This window comes from Pseudomassariella vexata (genome assembly GCF_002105095.1).
Source record: "Pseudomassariella vexata strain CBS 129021 chromosome Unknown BCR38scaffold_23, whole genome shotgun sequence".
Taxonomy (NCBI): Eukaryota; Fungi; Ascomycota; class Sordariomycetes; order Amphisphaeriales; family Pseudomassariaceae; genus Pseudomassariella; species Pseudomassariella vexata.
In genome coordinates, this window is record NW_024467978.1 from 82,601 (window position 1) to 101,037 (window position 18,437).

An 18,437-nucleotide genomic window follows, 5' to 3' on the forward strand; every position below is an offset into this window, starting at 1 on the left:
GATCATGGGTATATCAACAATGATGAAAGAGTAGAAGAGGCATCTCCTCACCGTTTCCTCCCCCCACTAAGCAGTATACTCGTAGCCTCCTCCCAACCCCTACTGCCCGCTATCTCTATAACCGTCCGTCCCGTCTCATCCTGAGCATCTAGATCCGCGCCACAGCGATCAATAAGCAACTTCAACACTGTCGCGTCCCCATTCTCCAATGCCTGAATCACGGCGTTGTGCCCGCGGTAGACTTTATTCGGGTCGGCGCCCTTGGAGAGCAGCATCTCTATAATTTCCATGTCGCCGGCCTCCATGCGGCGGAGAGCCTTGACGATGGGCAAGTGCTCGCCTGGGGCGTTGGGGTCGGCGCCACCTTCGTTAAGTAGGTATTTGACGATGCCCTTGTGGCGCTCACGGATGGCGGTCGTGAGGGGGGAGAAGACGCCGCCGTTGCGGTCTTCGACACTGACGCCCGCTTCGAGCAAGAGCTTGACGCTGTCAAGTTGGTTGGCTACGACAGCCATTTCCATTACGCCCTTGAAGGCGCGGGGCTCGGCCAGGGCGGGGAGCAGGCGCTTAAGGATGGCGGGTTGGCGGACGGCCATGCATACAGGCCCTGGGTAGGTTAGCTTGATGGCCATTGTGAATTGGGGGGACGATATCGACAATAGTAGGTGAAGTGGATGCAGGGGTGGTCATGGGGAACAAGGATTTCTCAAGGAGAAAATATAGTATGGCAGTGGTATACTCACAATCTTGCCCACGAACGTTAGGATCAGCCCCATGTGACAACAACAAATCCACCAACTCGAGCTTATTGTCCCTTATAGCGGATGTCAACGGCGTCGCCCCCGTCTTAGGTACCTTGTCGTTGGGCGACACACCATTCTCCAATAACCACTTGAGTGCCTCGACATTGTTATGCACGACAGCGGTCTCGAGGATGCCCTTGGGCGAGTTGAGGTTCGCCCCCGCAGCGACGAGGGGCGCCAGGAACTGCGGCCGTAAATGCGTCACGCACTTGAAAGCCGGATACTCCGAGGCGGGCTCGTTGGGGTCCGCCCCGTTGGCGAGCAGCAACTGGAAGACATCGGCGCGGTTATCGCGGATAGAGGTGCAGAGGGGTGTGTAGATTCCGTCTTTCTTGGCGTTGGGGTCGACGCCGGCTTTGAGCAGGATGTGCACCGATTCGAGGTTGTTGATGGAAGTCGCGAGCTCCATGATACCGGATGTCTTCTTGGGGTCCGCGCCCCGAGCCAGCAGGACCTTGAGACAGGCGGGTTGGTAGGTCGAGGGCCAAAGCATATGTTTTGGTCCGGGCAGGTTGGGATTGGCGCCGTGGTCGAGCAGAGAGGTGACGATATCGACGCGGCCGGAGGTGATGGCTTCGAAGAGGGGGGTTTTGCCTTCCCGGTTTTTGCCGTTGGGCTCGGAGCCATAGTCAAGCATGAGATCAATGAGTTTCCTGGATCGTTTGGTAGCAATGGCTTTAATCAAGAGTGTCTCGCCGTTGGTCATGACGTGGTTGGCGTCGCCTCCGTAGGTGAGTAAGAGGCGGGCGAAGTTGACTTTGTCTTCAATGATGGACAGGGCAAGGGGCGACTCGGGTTCGGACCCGGCAGCCAGGTTGGAGTCGGCGCCGTACATGAGCAGCATCGTGGCACCATCGAGGAATGACTCCTCAACGGCAGCAAAGAGGGGCGTCACACCCAGCTTGTCGGGAACGTTGGGGTCGGCGCCGAAAGTCAGCAGAAGGCGCACCGTCTCACTGTCGTGACGGAGGATGGCCTCCTTTAGGACTTGGACGTCAGGGCCAGTGTCAGGAGAGACGCCGCGGTCAAGCAGATGCTCAACTTGGGTTGTATTGCGCTGTTGGACAGCAGAAATGAGACCAGCCCTGAGCGTGGGCGTATTGGCTCCGGCCGTGTTCCGGGGCGTCCAGCGAGGCATGGTCTGCGGGTCGGCCTTGAGGCGGACCACCTTGTTAGGTCCAGTCTCAAACGAGTCCCCGTCGTCAATAACGGTGTCTGACTCAGTTGAGCCACCCGATCCATGTTCGTCCGCGGTGATGGCGGTGATGCGGTGACTGAGGGCATGAGACGACATGGTGGCATTGGAAATGGACGTGTGACGACGCAGTTCCGGCGGAGTCACTTGAAGAGTCTCGTGGTCCCGCGCGTGGAAGGAGGAAAAGTCGGATGCTGAGATCTTCTCAATTGGCATGATAGGTGTCAAAGAGGGAGCTACAGATAGGGCTTGATCGTGATCGTGGTTATGATGATGGTGATGATGATGGTGATGATGGGGCGGTTCTTCTTCATCGGGGGATGGGGGTGCCCCGATGGTCTTCATCCTAGTTATTGTCTCCAAGATGGGCCGTCCTGGTGACAAGCGCTCCAACGCTGCCACGAGACCCGTATAGCCAAACCCAACTGACTCGTCGATCCTCTCGTCACCAAACGACCACTCGAAGACCAGGGCGCTCATACGCAGGGCCTCCCGCGTCTTGTTGAGCGAGTCCCTCATCTTGCTGATGTCATTGTCGGCGAACATGTTGCGCCAACCCCTTTGGATCTTGCCAACGGTGCCGCGTCTTTCGTACTCGAGGAACCTGCCGAGCAACTGATCGAGAGTTTGCAGGTCGGCCTGTGTCGTCTTGAACTTCTTGTCGAGCTCCTGGATCATTTCCCGTGGGAACTTCTGGTGCCCACGGGAGCACTCACCGAGGCCAGCCTCGATGGACCACATGATCCGACACATGTCGAGAAAGTCCCGGGCCAGGTCGTCGAAGCCATTGGGAAGGTGCTTAACACTGCTGAGGAACTCGATCATGCGGATCGAGATTTTGTTGCCCAGCACCGTGGCCTTGTGGCAGAGGCCGAGCACCGCATCGACCGACTTGGACTTGATGGTGGCCATGGTGGAGAGTAAGTGACCACTGGATAGTCCACTTCGCGTCTATTTGGCTGTCTTTCTGTGCCTGTGCTATCAATGATGTATTCTGAAGAAGCTAGTTGCCATGGACACGGATACCTGAATTCAACCAGCATGACTGGAGAACAAATAATAGAATGCCGTAGTGGGGACGAAGCATTCCTTTATGCTGTGGGAAGGGGTCAAGTGCCGATACCTTGTCTGCAGCTGACCCTTCTAGCCCAGCTTTCGGTGACACCGGATGCCAAGTTTTCTGCGGTTGGCGGCTCTGGATGCAACCGCCATCCCTCTGTTCGCAGAATCTGGGCAGTGGACATAGCCGTCCGTGCTGCCACCAATATCCCTCTCGATAGTTGTGAAAGCCATCAATATCTTGAACCAAAATCTGGGCCAATGTGGTGGCGTCTGTGCATCAATTGCCCTTGCTGTGTACAGTGACCAATGGGGTCCCGCGCCGCCTTGATCTACAAATCGCTTGCATGCACGCCCTACAGTAGTAGAGCAAACTACACGCAAGCTAGCAAGCTCGTAGAAACCGGCCTTATTACTGCTCGCCAAACACGCAGAACATCTAGTGTCCCGAGTTAGAGTTCGATTGTGCATGAGCCTCTCAGATATCAGTCATAGCTCTAATTACCCATTGTCGAATGAAAGACTGGGAGGAGCATGAGATCTGTAACAGGCTTCCGAAGCTGGGACAAAAACGGCATCGTCATCTCAAGCATCTGGCTCTTGTTTCCTGACGCAGAGGGTGAAACTTGCTAACGTGGTCATCTAATCTCTTCATCCAGTCCCATCTGACAAGGGGTATGCATGAGATGAACGAGAAAGCACTGCTCGACGCGAACATGATGAATCCCCGGTTTCTTTAGCTTTGACAGACTGAATTCCTCAATAACCATCTGACATGGGCTGCTTCTCAAGCTGTCCAACTTGGTGAACTGACTCGGCGCTGAAGGCAATAAGCAGCACTGAGGAGACGGCGGCTCCACCTCCGCTAGGGCACCGGAAACGCCATCTGTAAGAGCGACCCGGTCTCGAATCTTTTTCCCTTGACCCTACCGCCTCCATCATCAAATTGCCCTACCAAAGTTCAGGAGCTCACATCTTCGTTGACGCCTTCCGGCCCAAGTAATCGGAGGTATTCGAACTATTGGCGCGGGCGCAACCCAAAAGGCCGCAAGCCACCAACTTGTCGATCCTTGCATCAAAGAATTCGCACCTGGTATTGCAAGTTTATGGGTCCCACCCCATGTCAATGAACTGCCTGTTTCATCCCCGCTGGCTTCAGCGCGTCACATTTCCCCCATTCGTTCTTTGGAATCTCGGTTCGTCTTATTTGTATCGAGATCCAATTTGCGCAGGGACCTTTTTTCACACTAAGTTTTACGAAATAACTTCTCCCAGCAATGTAGAATAGTAGGGTACATCATACATACACATCATGTAAAGGTTTCGCTGATTAAGAGAATTATTGCCTCTACAATACTGAAAAGCAAGTTAGAGACCAAGTATTGCTACGGGCGCATGTATTAATGTATCGGTCGACTTACGGACATTTCACGCCTCCCACACTACACGACGGTCTCGATAGGTGAAGTTAACCAGGGCTACAAACAACATCCACGCAGGGCAGACAACGCCGGCAAATGAGCTACCAGCCTTGTATACCGACCGCATGCTGTCGAGCAAACATCCTGACTAGACGTCATGATGCATGGAGTGACCGGCGAGCAGTTTACCCAAAATGGCCTGAGTCGCCTACTGTTGCACTTCCTAGGGTATCTGTGTTACATAGCCTTATGCCAGAGGCCAAGGAATTCTAATCGAGCGTAAAGGCGAAGGAATTCGGAAAGATTTACAGCCCCAAGATCTTCCTTCATTGCATGATTACTGTTGGAAAAGAGGTCTTTCACACCACAAGAAATGAAATTTTGCGTTGTCTCCCTTGGCAGGTGCCACTCGACTTAATCATGCGGGCGCCTTCATGTGATCAGCAACGGCCAGCCTTGCCGTGATGGGGCACGGATGGAGCAGCCACCAGGGGCCCCTAGCATTCGTGCGGCCGCGCCTCTATCAAACTTGTTGTGTCCATTCGGAATTTAGTAAACGACCGCTTCAATGGCCTCAGTTTGGCTTTGGACTTTCCCTCCCACCTGTTCCCTACCATACCCACCCAATTTATTACCAATGGGCTTGGGAGCTATCAGCCCACAGTAGTTGTCATACTGTTAGGTCCGAGGAAGGGATAAACTTCGTCGTATTGGGCGCACATGTAATATATCGAACTACGCAATCAGCGAAAGTCAAATTGTAAGGAATTTACTAGGATGTCAGACCGTTCCATTCAATCTTACTAAGATGTTGCATTTCCTTATATCAATATTTGGTACCTCGGACAGTAAAGTTCAGTTTAAGTTATATTGTAGAAGGCGTAGAATTTATACTAGGCTAAGAATTATTAGAGAATATATCACTATGGCTTCGAGGCAACTGTACTAGCCTGTTCAATCTAGAATATGATTTTGAATTCCAGCTTATCATAACTATCCACTTTACCTCCACTACACATTTGTCGTTATTCTCCCTGTCCACCCCCAGGTCACATAATTTCTCTCGCAACGTCGTACCATCAGCCCTCCAGGTACACCCTACTCTTCCTACACTGTCCTCATGCGGCGGCGGCGGAATTTTCCGTCTCACTTCCTTCCCTCCCCCCCCCCCCCCCCCCCCCCCCCCCGGGGGGTTCAAGGCAGTTTAGTAGGCTGTCAATCCCATATTACTATTTTCACTACCTTACCTCTTTTCAATGTAGCGTACTCCCCTTAGATCCCAGACCACCAATATGTCTCCTTCACAACAAAGTTTCCCTTAACCGCCTTTCCCTCCTCAACCTTGCTGCTATCGCTCACGATCACCTCGTACTCCCCATCCTCGACACACCACTGATTGCGCTCCTCATCCCAATAATTTGCCGCATACTTCGTCTCCATCTCCACCTTAACAGTCTTGCTCTCCCCTGGCGCGAGCTCCACCTTCGCAAAACCCTTCATCTCCTTAACAGGTCGGTTTACCTTCGCCTTCTGCTTAGGCTGGACGTACACCTGCGCGACCTCGGAACCCTTCACACCACCGGTGTTCTTCACCGTGAGACTAACCGTCAGTTTGCCCTCCTTGGCGGTAACGGACAGGTCCGAGAAGGCGAAGGTGGTATAGCTTAGCCCGTGCCCGAAGGGAAACAGGACCTCGCGCTCGGCGAACTCATAGTATCGGTAGCCGATATAGATGTCCTCGCCGTAGATGACGCGGCCGCCTTCAGTGCGGTAGTTAAGGAAGGCCGGGTTGTCCTGAACGCGGACGGGGAAACTCAGAGGTAGCTTGCCCGAAGGATTGGCGTCGCCGAAGAGGACGTCGGCAATGGTGTTGCCGGTCTCGTTGCCGCCGTACCACGCGTGGATCAGGGCGTTGACGTCGTTAATCCAAGGCATGGCCACGGGGGTGCCGGATTGGAGGACAATGGCTGTATTCGGGTTGGCCTTGGCCACGGCGGAAATCAGATCATCCATGCCGGGCGGGAGGTCCATATTGGCACGATCGTTGCCTTCTGTCTCCCAGTCGGCATTGAGACCGGCGCAGATGATGACTTGGTCAGCGCTCTTGGCCAGTTCGGCCGCATGGGCGATCTCGGCCTTGGGGTCGATGACTTTGCACCCACCGATCCGCAGGGCACCACCGGATTGCAGAACGGTGTTTCCGGAAAGCTTGGATGTGGGTGCCGATCCAAAGTTGACCTTGAAGTTGTATGTCTTCCCCTTTTCCATTTTGTAGTAACCCTTCTCCTCGATGGTTGCCGAGCCAAAGAAGGCGTCACCCAATGTCTGCTTCTCAGTGTTGTCAACGACAAGTTCGTCGTTAACGTAAAGATTCGCAGTGCCGGAAACGACGAGCCCAAACTCGTAAGTGCAGTCCTCTTCCGCAACCAGCGAGCCTTCAAAGGTGGCGTACCAAAGGTTGGACTTGAGCTTGGGGTTGGTGTAATCAACAAGTAGCATCTCCGTCTTAAGAAGCTCAAGCTCGTCAACGACCTTCCGGTCCGAGACGTCTGGTCCATCAGTGTATACCTTCATTGTCATACCCTGATTACCCTTCGCCGACTTGCTGGTGTACCCCAGAAGGGGAAGCAGCTTGTGAGAGTATTGACCAATTGTGTATTTGGGGGCGATACTCAATTTGTTGCTGATTCCTGTGAATGGAGTGACAGCGTAGTAAGCAGCAAGAGAAGCCGAACCACCACCGTGATATGTCGCGATTTTAGCATTAGGGCCAATCACCACCGTCTGTGCCCCTGGTCAGTGACGTATCAAGGATGTCAAAGTCGAATGCTTACTTTGCGGTCCTTCTTCAAAGGCAGCACATTCTTCTCATTCTTCATCAACACAATTCCCTCGTTCCCAATTCGGCGAAGGAGCTCAGCAGTCTCAGGCGTATCTGCTGTGCCCTCAGGTGCATTATCCTTGACCCCACTGGCTGAGCACTTCTTGATGAACTCGAGCATCGCCTTGACACGCTGATCCAATATGTGGGTGCGAACCTTGTCGGTGGATACGTTAAATTTCAACTGGTCGCCTCGGAAGCGCGTGGGACCTGGCATTTCCAAGTCGAGACCGGCTAGGGCCGCTTCCGTGGTGCTGTAAACGCCAAACCAATCGCTCATGACCATGCCATCCCAACCCCATTCACCTCTCAGTATCTTTTCGAGAAGCTCTTTGTTCTCACTGCAATAGGTTCCGTTAACTCCATTGTAGCCTGTCATGAACGATCCCGGATTCGCATCACGAACAGTCAGCTGGAAAGGTAGGGCGTATATCTCGCGCAGAGCTCGCTCAGTGATCATGGCCTGAACGGCATTTCTCTTGTGCTCGTGGTCGTTGCACACAAAGTGCTTGATAGTAGCCTGAACGCCAGTGGATTGGATGCCCCGAACAATGGCAGCAGCACCTAAGCCGGCCAGGATTGGGTCCTCGCCAAGGGACTCGAAGCCTCTCCCACCGAGGGGAGACCTCTGCATGTTGATGGTTGGGCCTAGGATGACATGCGCACCCTTGACCTTGGCCTCTTCGCCCATCTTCTTACCGGCCTCCTCGAGAAGTTCAACGTTGAAGGTGGCTCCCAGGGCCGTGCCGCAAGGGAAGCAGGCCGCTTTGATGCCATTGAAGAACTTGGTGCCACGAACACCATTGGGGCCATCAGAGAGCCGCAAGGACGGGATGCCGTGCTGGGGTAAAGCCTTTGTGTGCCAGAAATCAATACCTATAAAGGTGACCGTCAATGCCTCTGCGTGCGGGATTCATCATCTTCCGAGGAACTTGACCTACCTGCTAGAAGGTCGACCTTCTCTGCCATGGAGAGCTTCTTCAGCGTCTCCTCGACATTGATATTCGCCATGCTGTCTTCGGCTGGCTGACAGAACTAGAAGACTTAAGTCGTTGGAGTATTGGCGAACGGGATTGGAGTGAAAAACCTGGAAAATGGAAGGAAGACAAAGTCGAGAAGTTGCAAACAAGCGCCTAGGGACTATTTTTATCACGGACGACCCGACGTCGGTTCCCAAGGTCGGCTCCAGGACGCCCCGCTATGTTTGAAGACCTAAGGCGGGGGAGCCAGATCGTGCCGTGGGTTCCACGTACGCGGCTTCCTGCGGTCCACCGTCCGCAGCAACGAAGCATTGCGTTGTCAAATTGAGTCTTGACATTCAAATTCCAAATATGAGCCGGCCTGTCCCTTCGACATACAAGCAAGCGGCGATGAATGCCAGGAATATTTCTGGCGGTAAAGAAGAAAACCACTCCACTTCCCCTCTTCCTTGAAGCGGCTGTTCCCCACAGCTGGGTATACTCGACGTGATGCACCATGTCGAAACCCCTCGTGAGATGATGCAGGAACGATGTCGGTCGAGTGCAAGTCGGGTCATCGGTCCGTCCATCCATCCCGGAGTTCTTCCAGCAGTCTGACTCGTGATTTCCCGATGTTTACCCGACACCAATGGGCTGGGTTCAAGTGGAGGAAGGGGGATCAGCCTCCTCCACTGTAAAGCTTGGCGAATGGGTATTGCTGTCGCATGTGATGTCCTCGCAGTCGGCAATCCAGACCACACAATTCATCAGGAAAGACGCTACAATTCTTTGTACGAGTGAGTAGGCTTACAGTGTGGTAAGCTTATCTATGCGCAATCTATTATCGCTGAATCATGCATGAAAGCGCATGGCTCAACTCCCATCAACTGGCTGGAGCCAAGATTATAAGGCTATGGGTATTCTGATTAAGATGAATCAATGACGCAGTAGCGCCTCCCCGGCCCCGCGCCTGCTTGACCGCTTCTAGGATTGAGCTCTGGTCGACGTCCTGGGTCGCAAAGTGGGCCACTGCCATGTAGCAACCGTTCCTATGGGCCGTCAGTAGCCATTGTTAACTACACCTTACAGTAAGTAGAGACTTCGTGGGTTCGCACTGTTACTAGCATTCCGGCTATATACGAAGCTGAAGAAGAGAAATACAGATGGGGGTTCAAGCCGCACAAGGGCACCAAAGTATCTCAGGTGTTACCTCACCATGACCTCAGGTCACCAATTCCACAGACTTCACTTAAAGTAAACGAGCGTTCGTGAAGTCAGCCCGCCCTGGGCATGCAAATCTTGAGACATCAGACACGATCAACCCAATTAAGGGTTTCAGTAGTGAGCATCGAACCCAACAAACTACATTTTAATCGAGTATATCCCAGTGTTTCATTTTACGTTTGCTGAACGTTACACCGGCAGATCGCAATGAAGTATTTGGGAGATTATAGCGTCAAAGACTTACGTCGTGATCTCGACGATGGGCTTGGATGGGCGCATTCTACGGAAAGCGTAGGAGGCTATTTGGAAACTATTGTGGGTGCCAGAAATCTAGGACTATCGTACTTGAGTATGATTGTCCTAACTTTACACCAGATACCAGAGGTCCTTTGGGCGAAAATAAAGTAAGAACTGCCAAACATCGCAATGCCCTACGTGCACCATACTGTCGCCTTACAGAGGCAGCTATCGACACACATCCCGCTACGACAAGTGTTGGACCTTCAAGGCTACTACATCAAGATTGCCAATCTTGGAAGGACATATGGCCACGCACCGTACGTTATGGGCCAATATGACCACCACCCATCGAACCACACAAGTCCTGCCTGTGGGACAGGCATCAGTCATTTCTGTCTATATAAGGCCCTTAAGGCCGCCGTTCACTTCATTCAGGACTCTCCAGAGTTCATGACACTTTCAATACAAGACCATTTGCCCACGATCCAACGACAAGACGGATCCAAAGAAAGTCGTGGCCACTTCCTTTTTCAACAAGGGCCAAAAAGTAGCAACATGTCGTGCCTATGGTGATAGCACATGGAAACTCCGTTTCACTGCCTTGGGCAAGAACAAACTCGAAAATCTGGGTTGCCTATCTTCCAAGGAAGATGCAGGAGAGCTCGAGGGCACCCATCCTGATCACCATCGATCCTATTGGTCAGATATTTCTTTATGGCGAAATGTGCACGAAGCCTCAAGCACGCTCAGGTCTTTGTTTCCATGAATACCGACGAGCTGCATCGACTCAAGCAGGCCGAGCTAGAAGGACCAGAGAGAAATCAAAGTCTCACACGCAGCCTGCAGGTCGGTGTCCACAGGGAAGAGACAGCTGCCTGTATCAACTAATATGAGACCGGGGAGACACCAACTCCGAAAGCAGACGATAACCAGCCTCGAAAAGCAAATTTGCAATATTTGCAGCGCCACCGAAAAGACATTTCGACTGCCAAAAAAAAGAGAAACTTGCTGCAGATTTAGCGAAGGAGGGATTGGAGCAGAAGAAGCGGTTGCTATTCCAGAAGATAAAGCCAACGCCCTGGAATAGACAGGGTTGGCATTAGAGCGGTCTAAGGCGATGAAGTCGAAGGCGGCACCTGGCTCGTGAATGGGTTCAAAGCGGGGGGAGCCCCTCACAGCCCACAGGGCGTTTGTGTTAACACCCTATAAATAAGTACATGATGCACTTGAATCCACCTGCGTAAAGTCACTGATGTGGAACAACTTGGCGTACATTTGGAATGTATTTGGAAATGAATTCTTTGCGGGTCGTATCGTTTGTTGCCGCAAACCTCACCGAAGTGAAATTCTTGAGTATGCTTATCTACGCTATGGCTAATCAGGCTTCATTCAATGCGCCATATTGCTGCTGAGCCTCCGGGAATCTCCCTTGGTCCATTTAAGCTGTAAAGCCGGCGTGCAAATCGCGGCGCCTAGATGTGTGGGCTACAGCATTGGCAGATGTGATGAGATTAGTGGCGTTGGCAATCAACTCCGACGCTTTCGCGGCATCCTCCAAATCTATCGTATCCACCTTCTTAGTCCATCCCAGCTCGGTTGGAAGACGCTCATTCTCTGTGAACAACAGTGTTAGATAGAGAGAAGAAGTTCGACCGGCGAGTTCGCCAACTTACCAAAGAAGTACAGCACCAAGTCTCGGTCGACGGTGCCAGCTTCTATATCACCAAACACAATGATCGGAGCAGCCATCTCGCCGATACTGAATTGTTCCGTCGTCGCCGTGAACGTATAGTTGGGGTTAAATGATCTAGACTCAACCTGCCGGAACAACTTGCCGTTGGCCAACATGTTCGCATCGAGGACGTCTCCGGTCCAGTGGCTCGTCGTCGTTTTGAATATGGTTTGGTTGAAGACGTGGTTGTTTCCGAAGAACGCATCTGTGCGACTAGTTGGTGGGATTTAGCATCCTGCTGAGTCTTGAGTCTCGAGGATGATGAGAACAAAAGGCTAACCTCATACTAGCGTCATGTTCCAGGACGTTGTGACGGTTGAGATGGTCACTGGGAGATTTGAGTCAATACTCGTAACATTACGGAAATATTGGTTCACTTACAGTGTGAAAAATGTGGCATTGGACTCCGGGTTGGCAATAACAGCCTGTTCCCACATAATGCTGGCAAGCGAAGTGTTAAAATTGAGTGCAGTGTTCAATGCGTAAACGGCGATTTCCTTCGTTATATTTCTACCGTCATGAGGGAGAAATCCATGGTTTGCCAGTGTGTTCATCATGGGACAAGGGCCTCGAACTGTTGAGTATTAGCAGGCAATGGACAGTGGAGCTTGGGGTATTTCCGTCTTCGTACGATCATCTGCTCCAGCGGGCTCCCATTCTGATGTATTTCCTCGTCGGAAGTGAGGATTCGCGGAAGCCAAGGCAAAAGTCAGTGTGGTGGAAAGAATGGTGAACTTCATCTTGGATGAGTTGTAACGACTTTTGCTGAGATGGTGTGGTAATGACTGGAAGTAGAGTTGGGATGGTGATCAATGTCTCAGTCAATGAGAGAGATATCAGGGTATTATTCAATGAAGACGAGTAACTAGAATGTCTCTTACATCGTTATGACGCCCGGTCCTCTCGATTAAAGAATCTACTCGACATGGGTAGATCAACACCATCCCTGCTAGAATTGCATAGCTTTGGCTTATCAAGATGTTATCCGAGCAAGTGCGACTCTCGGTGGACACAGTAATAGAGTATATTGCCAAATCGCTGTGGCCAATCACGTGTTTTCTGTTTCGCATTACGCTCCGCTTGTACCCTACAGTAAAAGCAAAGCCTATCAGAACTTGAATGATTACCTACCTGCATGACAGCCTTAAAATGAGCATATTGAGGAAATCAGGATGACCCCTGTTGGCGAAACCGACTCGCGCAGGCGCAGGGTCCAGGTAATGACGTTTGACGTTCGACGTTAGATGAACCTCTTGTAGGATTAATGCCATGCATTGTTGTCATTGAAATGAGGGGCAGCGGATCTGAGAAATATGCTAGTGGAGATACCTGCATTTCACTCAGCTCAACAAGCAATACATGTACTCGCCTCGAAGGGGCTCAGGAGCGACAACGCACTAGGAGGATTATGAAGTCCATAGGACGAGGCAGAGAGTAGAGTTCAATAACGAGAATCTACAGGGCATAACATTATCTCCCTTCGCAATCTCATATCGTTTCATGTTCTGAGAAACGAAAAGTCGGTAACGTGGTTTACAAGCGAGTCACGCACCCAAGCGAGTCACGCACCCAAGCTAGTCGCGCACTACTCCCCAAAACGCTCCCTCAACTTTAACAACCTAACTCTCTACGGGTATCTACAGAATTTGATTCAAAAGACGCTTAGTTGAACTTAGCAGTCGAACCTCTTAAATAGGACCTAAGACTAAGTCGTCGTAGGGCTATAACTATGTCAAGGTGTGAGCTTAGGGTTAGCTATTTATTATGTTATACAGTAAGGAAGGAAGGTTAGAGGTCCTGTCGATCGTCTGGTGAATATTCCCGGCTGTATACAGGTAGGTGAACAGGAACGCTGCACGGTCGGAATAGAGCTTCTTCTAGTAGGCGTAGAAGTAACTATAGCGCTTAAGGAAGCGTATAGTCTATTTAGTACCTCTTATAGGTAGTGAAACGGGGTTGTTAGGCAACCTTGGTGGGCTGTGCCAAGACCACCAAGGTTACCACGTGACTTAGCCCTTCGGGACTAAGTCCAACCTTCGTGCTCCATAGGACTAGATAGAATGTCATGCTTTTACAACCTCACAAATCTTTGCGTGTAACAGGGGTCAGGCGGTCAGTAGGATATACCTACCACCTAACACACTGAACAGACGGCTCCAGTACCAACAGATCCCATCTGTTGGTCTGATCAGACGAAGATCGTGGTACTGGTTGTAAGAGCGAAGCTCTTACTGTAACGGGGTAAGGCCGGACATCAGGGAAATAGGTTACGGGGCTAGGGGAAAGTTTATTTTCTCTTCTTTAAGAGGCACAGAGGCAGAGTAGGACACGAGTCCCTCATCTTCACGCATCATCATCCTCATCTTCATATCATCATCTCCTTCTTATCTATATCTTCACCTTCGCTTTTCAGTCAGTTATTTAGTTCAGTTATTTAGTTATTTTAGTTATTCAGCTTATCTTTACGTTCGAGATCCTATTATCACGATACGAGTATCAGAGGCACATCCGACCAACTCGCGCGCTAGACGTGTAAGAGCTTCGCTCTTACAACCAGTACCACGATCTTCGTCTGATCAGACCAACAGATGGGATCTATTGGTACTGGAGCCGTCTATTCAGTGTGTTAGGTGGTAGGTATATCCTACTGACCGTCTGACCCCGTTTCAGTAAGTATCTTATTAAGCCCTCCTCGTAGTTTGATAGTAATGCTTACTAGACGCGGTGTCGTAAGGTCTCGCGTGGGATACCGAATACTCGCGCGAGGCTGTTCTCAGGGTTCGTCTGCGAATAGTGTACAGCGTCTTATATCTTTGAATCCATCGCGATCCAAAAAAATACTTTAATTTAGTAGAGATGTGGTGGTTTAAAGATAAGCTCGTCGAGAAATTAGCCAAATCGGTATCCAGCACCACCTTAGATTGGTGAGCTTAAGCGAATCCGAAAGATGTGGGTTGTGTCGAATATGACGTGTGTCCAATCGAGTAGTCAGAAGTGCGTAAGATTGTATATGAATGAGGTGTGTTGTCTCTGTGTTCTGTTCTCGCGAACTCCCGTTGCTCTGCCTTTTATAGATTCTTTAGAAAATGTCGGAGGTACATTGTTCAGGTGTCTGACCCCTAAGTGGACCGTAACTTTGGTGTTACTTTCGGGAAGAGGGGTTCATTTCGCTGTCTGAACTTTAAGTGACACTAGTCTTCTCTAGTGCCATATTATTTCTGAACCTAGGAACCAGGTGCCCTATCTGACAGGTTGTATCGTAGGAATTCGTAGGTCATTGGCTTTGAAGCTGCGCTAGCATGGTGGACCCTGCAGGAACATGATAAAAAGCTTCGCAGCTCTGATCTAATCTACTATGTAGACTATCTACATAGCTTGGAGCTTCAGCAGAGTTCTAGCCTCACTCAAATCGGTAAGGTTCACTTTCACCATCCCATAGTACGCTTTTCGCATCTGTGAAATAGTGGAGATGAATCGATTCGCATTATCGCTGCCGCGCAGCCTTCGCGCCACAGCAAGGCGCACTAGACTCCCGCTTCTCTACTCGCCCTTCCACCTTGACCACCGTCCTCGTGTCGGCTCCCAACTTTGGAATCCCAAACAGCCCGCAAACATCCAGTGCTCTAGTCTTCCAAACGTCAACCGCAATGTCCCCCGCAGTGTCCGACACAATAGTTGGACATCGCAAGCCCAAGATGGCGTCACGATTCCGGAAGAAGAATATAGGTCCGACCCTGAAGCCAGGTTTCGAACAGCGCGAAAGAGAGTCGGCAGAAAGCTGGAGACAAAGAAACACTTCGAACAACTGATGCGGGCCAATTATGGCGTGGGCTGGATGCCCAGCGCAACAGATGCGGACCGATCAAATCGTGCGACTTGGGAGCAGGCCACAGACCTGCGCAAGAAGGCTGAGGAGGAGCACGGCGGATTCGAAAAGCTCATGACAACCATATACAGCGAGGGCTGGGTGGACGTGCTGGAGGTGCAGCGTGTCGAAGAATACAATGAGCGCATTCGAAAGTTCGAGGACGGCATGAAGGCCAAGTTCGGTGACGCGTGGAAGCAGCACGACAGACGAACCAAGGCCTGGTTCCATCCTTAGATGGATCGGGGTCGGGTTGTTGGTCTACGAGGCTGCATGCGGCGCAACATAGTAAGACATACACCTGGAGAGTGGTATGTGCTCATAGGGGCGCCCCAGCCACGTTGTCCGTGTGGCAGGTACCAAATGCCCTTTAATTGCCTAAATGTGTTGGCCTCATCCCTTTCTCTAAACGGTTCTTAAGCGCGTTTCACGTTGCCTGATCGAACCCCATATGCCACAGCAAACCACATTATGTTAAACACAGGAGCATGGATTCCACAAGAAGAACAACTAGGCGAGTTCTGTTAAGAGTATATGAAGGGAAGCCGGCAGTAGGGGATGCGCGGAACGTACTTCAAACGGAACGGTTATGACATCTGTCAAAAGGGGGGCAAATGTGGCTCAAAACTTAGGATACGCAACACATCAAAAGAAGATTGATGATGACAAGAAAAGCACACCACTGAGAGCATATTTCCTCTATGAATCTGGGTCCATCTAGGGAGTTTCTGAGGACATCCCCCTTGGTTACAAAGTCCACAAAACTACCTCGTCTGTGGCCACTCCAATATACTCTATCCCTCTACTCTGCATAGCAATGAATACCGAAAATATGTGTCCCACCATCGATTTAACATAAAGAAGAGAAGACTTTAATCTCAGTCCATCACATCATCGTCGCTTTCTTCACCTTCATCCCCTCCATGATACATTGACCTACCCAAATCTCCCACTCCACCATCTTCCTCATCGTCCTCCTGCATTACCCCCCTATCCCAAACAAGAAACCCATCAGGCAAGAAACTCAACCCCACCGACTCACGTCGCGTATCCTCGTCCAAGTCGGGCCGGTCAAGCAGCTCCTCGAGCGTCATGCGAGAACCAATCGGCCCGTAATGCGAGTCTGCGTCCCCAACACCGTCGACAAAGGGAACAAGAACACCTCGGTTCGTCCCTCCAAAATGCGACAGGTCGCGGCTGAACCAATGGGGACGCATCTTGTCGAGAATCTCCCAAAAGAACTCTTCAACGTGGTGCACTATGATTTGAAACAGGAGCACTGGGGCCGGAGGTGGGAGCGGATTGCCAGGTGCTGAGCGGGAGATCTGCTTGTGTTCGCAGAACGACCATATAAAGTCCTTGATAAGCTTCAATTTGTGGTTGAAAATAGCGGCGAGGAACTCAGCTTTGGCAACTGCGCATGCTTGCGACAGCTCTTCTGCGCGGTTCTGGCCCCGGATAAACCGCAAGGGTTGCGAGAAGATCATCTCGGCGATTTTCTCCCACGACTCCCGCAAGTGCATTTCCAAATATTCTTTGCGGTACTGTTCGTGATCGTCGGGATAGATCACGCCGTCGATCCTCGCAAAGCAAGGGGGGCACTGTCTGCCTATAGCTTCCCTCGTAAGCCTTTTGACATGGCCTATCAGACACTTCTCGCAACGGTTTTCTGCTTTGCCTCCGAGTTCGGAGTCCGTCAGAGGCACGTTCCTCAGAAAGCCTCGGACAGGCTGGAAAGACCCATCGTGCAACGGCCACTCGATGGGCTCAACAACAGCTTGTTTGATGAACATTTCACATTTCCTGTTTCCGCAGACCATGGATTTTCGGCACAGGGGACAAGTGGCACCAAGAGCTTTGTTCAAGCATACCTTGGAGTGCGCATCCCAGCATTCGGTGCAGAGAATATGGCCGCACTTGAGGGCAACAGTCTTGGCGAGGCCATATTCTCGGTAGAACTCGTTAGGGTCATTAGAAAGCTCTTTGGATAGGAGGTGCTTCAGAATGGCCTCTTTGGCGACGAAGGAGATGTCGAGGGCGACTTGACATACGGGGCATTCGGCCTTGAGGATGAAAGACTCGCAGTCTTGGCCCTGTAGTCCCTGATTGCCGATGATGTTCATGAACTTAGGGATCCAGACAGACTCGACTACGACTGGCTTGACGTGCATAGGGGTTTTGACCTCTGAATGGGATGGGTCAGGTATGTTTTTATAGTTGGTAGTGTTGTTTTGCGACGATGCTCTAGGCTTGCGCAGTTGGTCTAGAACTCAGTGTTGTTTTATGGATAGAACCAGGGAGAGAGCATGGTCTATCGTTGGCACTTTTTCGTACTAAATAAATACTATTCTGGGAGGCGACATTGGCAGTAAACACAAACTGTGTCTCAGAACAACAGTCGAATAGTTTTGAACAAAGATCCGCATGCAGCAACTAAGATCCGAACAGGGATTACTATATTGAAACAATACGGGGTGTGTTGCAAAGTAGTCCAGCGCCAGGGATGGTTCGTTACGGCCTTACAAAGAAAAGCATAACTTCCAAGGGCAGGAATGATTTTATTGTATATGGTCTGATATTGACTTGAGGGTGTAGTGCATGTATGTGGAAGGGGATCTTTTGCAGGCACGTAACCTTGGTCTTCCCGAAATCACACGTTCGCGGACTGTCGTAAGATTTTGGGCATCGTCAAGAACGACCAGAATGGCGGCGCGACGTCCTTCTTCGGCAATCCTCCTCCCTTGACCACAGAGAAGCAGTAACTTAAGGTTGCCGGCAACGTTTTCTAAAAAATATCTGCTATCGCACTTCTAACTGACTTGGCGACGCCATCGTTGACTAATTTGTATTTCGGAGGGAGAGGTGTCGGTCACAAATCGTGCTCCACACGAGGTCGACCCTAATTTCCTCGTAAATGATTCGAATAATAAACCTCATCAGGTTATTGGGGAAATACAGATTGCCGATTCCCCATCAGTGGGATTGCATCACATGAACGCTCCACCATGCTCGTAGGTGCTCTATCAGTCTGTGGTCTTTCGTTAATAATGCGGGCCTT

At 51.0% G+C, this 18,437-nt stretch overlaps 5 protein-coding genes across 5 annotated transcripts; 1 reads left to right on the forward strand and 4 right to left on the reverse strand.

The window, feature by feature from the left end:
- Positions 1 to 47: 47 nt before the first annotated feature.
- On the reverse strand, positions 48 to 2,910 carry BCR38DRAFT_414482 (ankyrin repeat-containing domain protein; the record flags this gene model as incomplete). The annotated part of the gene is made up of 2 exons (XM_040858939.1): positions 48 to 607; positions 744 to 2,910. The coding sequence occupies 2 exons, from the start codon at positions 2,908 to 2,910 to the stop codon at positions 48 to 50; spliced, it is 2,727 nt and encodes a 908-aa protein (XP_040710040.1).
- A 2,840-nt stretch (positions 2,911 to 5,750) lies between these two features.
- On the reverse strand, positions 5,751 to 8,370 carry BCR38DRAFT_414483 (glycosyl hydrolase family 3 N terminal domain-containing protein; the record flags this gene model as incomplete). The annotated part of the gene is made up of 3 exons (XM_040858940.1): positions 5,751 to 7,262; positions 7,313 to 8,235; positions 8,301 to 8,370. 3 exons carry the CDS (start codon positions 8,368 to 8,370, stop codon positions 5,751 to 5,753), a joined length of 2,505 nt encoding a protein of 834 aa, XP_040710041.1.
- Positions 8,371 to 11,220: 2,850 nt separating this feature from the next.
- BCR38DRAFT_461671 (Chloroperoxidase) lies at positions 11,221 to 12,254 on the reverse strand (the record flags this gene model as incomplete). Its single annotated transcript, XM_040862551.1, has 5 exons — positions 11,221 to 11,396; positions 11,456 to 11,727; positions 11,795 to 11,842; positions 11,896 to 12,088; positions 12,146 to 12,254. 5 exons carry the CDS (start codon positions 12,252 to 12,254, stop codon positions 11,221 to 11,223), a joined length of 798 nt encoding a protein of 265 aa, XP_040710042.1.
- A 2,630-nt stretch (positions 12,255 to 14,884) lies between these two features.
- Positions 14,885 to 15,812, forward strand: BCR38DRAFT_117437 (uncharacterized protein). The gene has a single exon (XM_040853435.1). The coding sequence runs from the start codon at positions 14,984 to 14,986 to the stop codon at positions 15,614 to 15,616; it is 633 nt and encodes a 210-aa protein (XP_040710043.1). The 5' UTR covers positions 14,885 to 14,983; the 3' UTR covers positions 15,617 to 15,812.
- A 445-nt stretch (positions 15,813 to 16,257) lies between these two features.
- On the reverse strand, positions 16,258 to 17,733 carry BCR38DRAFT_528517 (uncharacterized protein; the record flags this gene model as incomplete). The annotated part of the gene is made up of 1 exon (XM_040865429.1): positions 16,258 to 17,733. The coding sequence occupies exon 1, from the start codon at positions 17,548 to 17,550 to the stop codon at positions 16,258 to 16,260; it is 1,293 nt and encodes a 430-aa protein (XP_040710044.1). The 5' UTR covers positions 17,551 to 17,733.
- Positions 17,734 to 18,437: the final 704 nt, after the last annotated feature.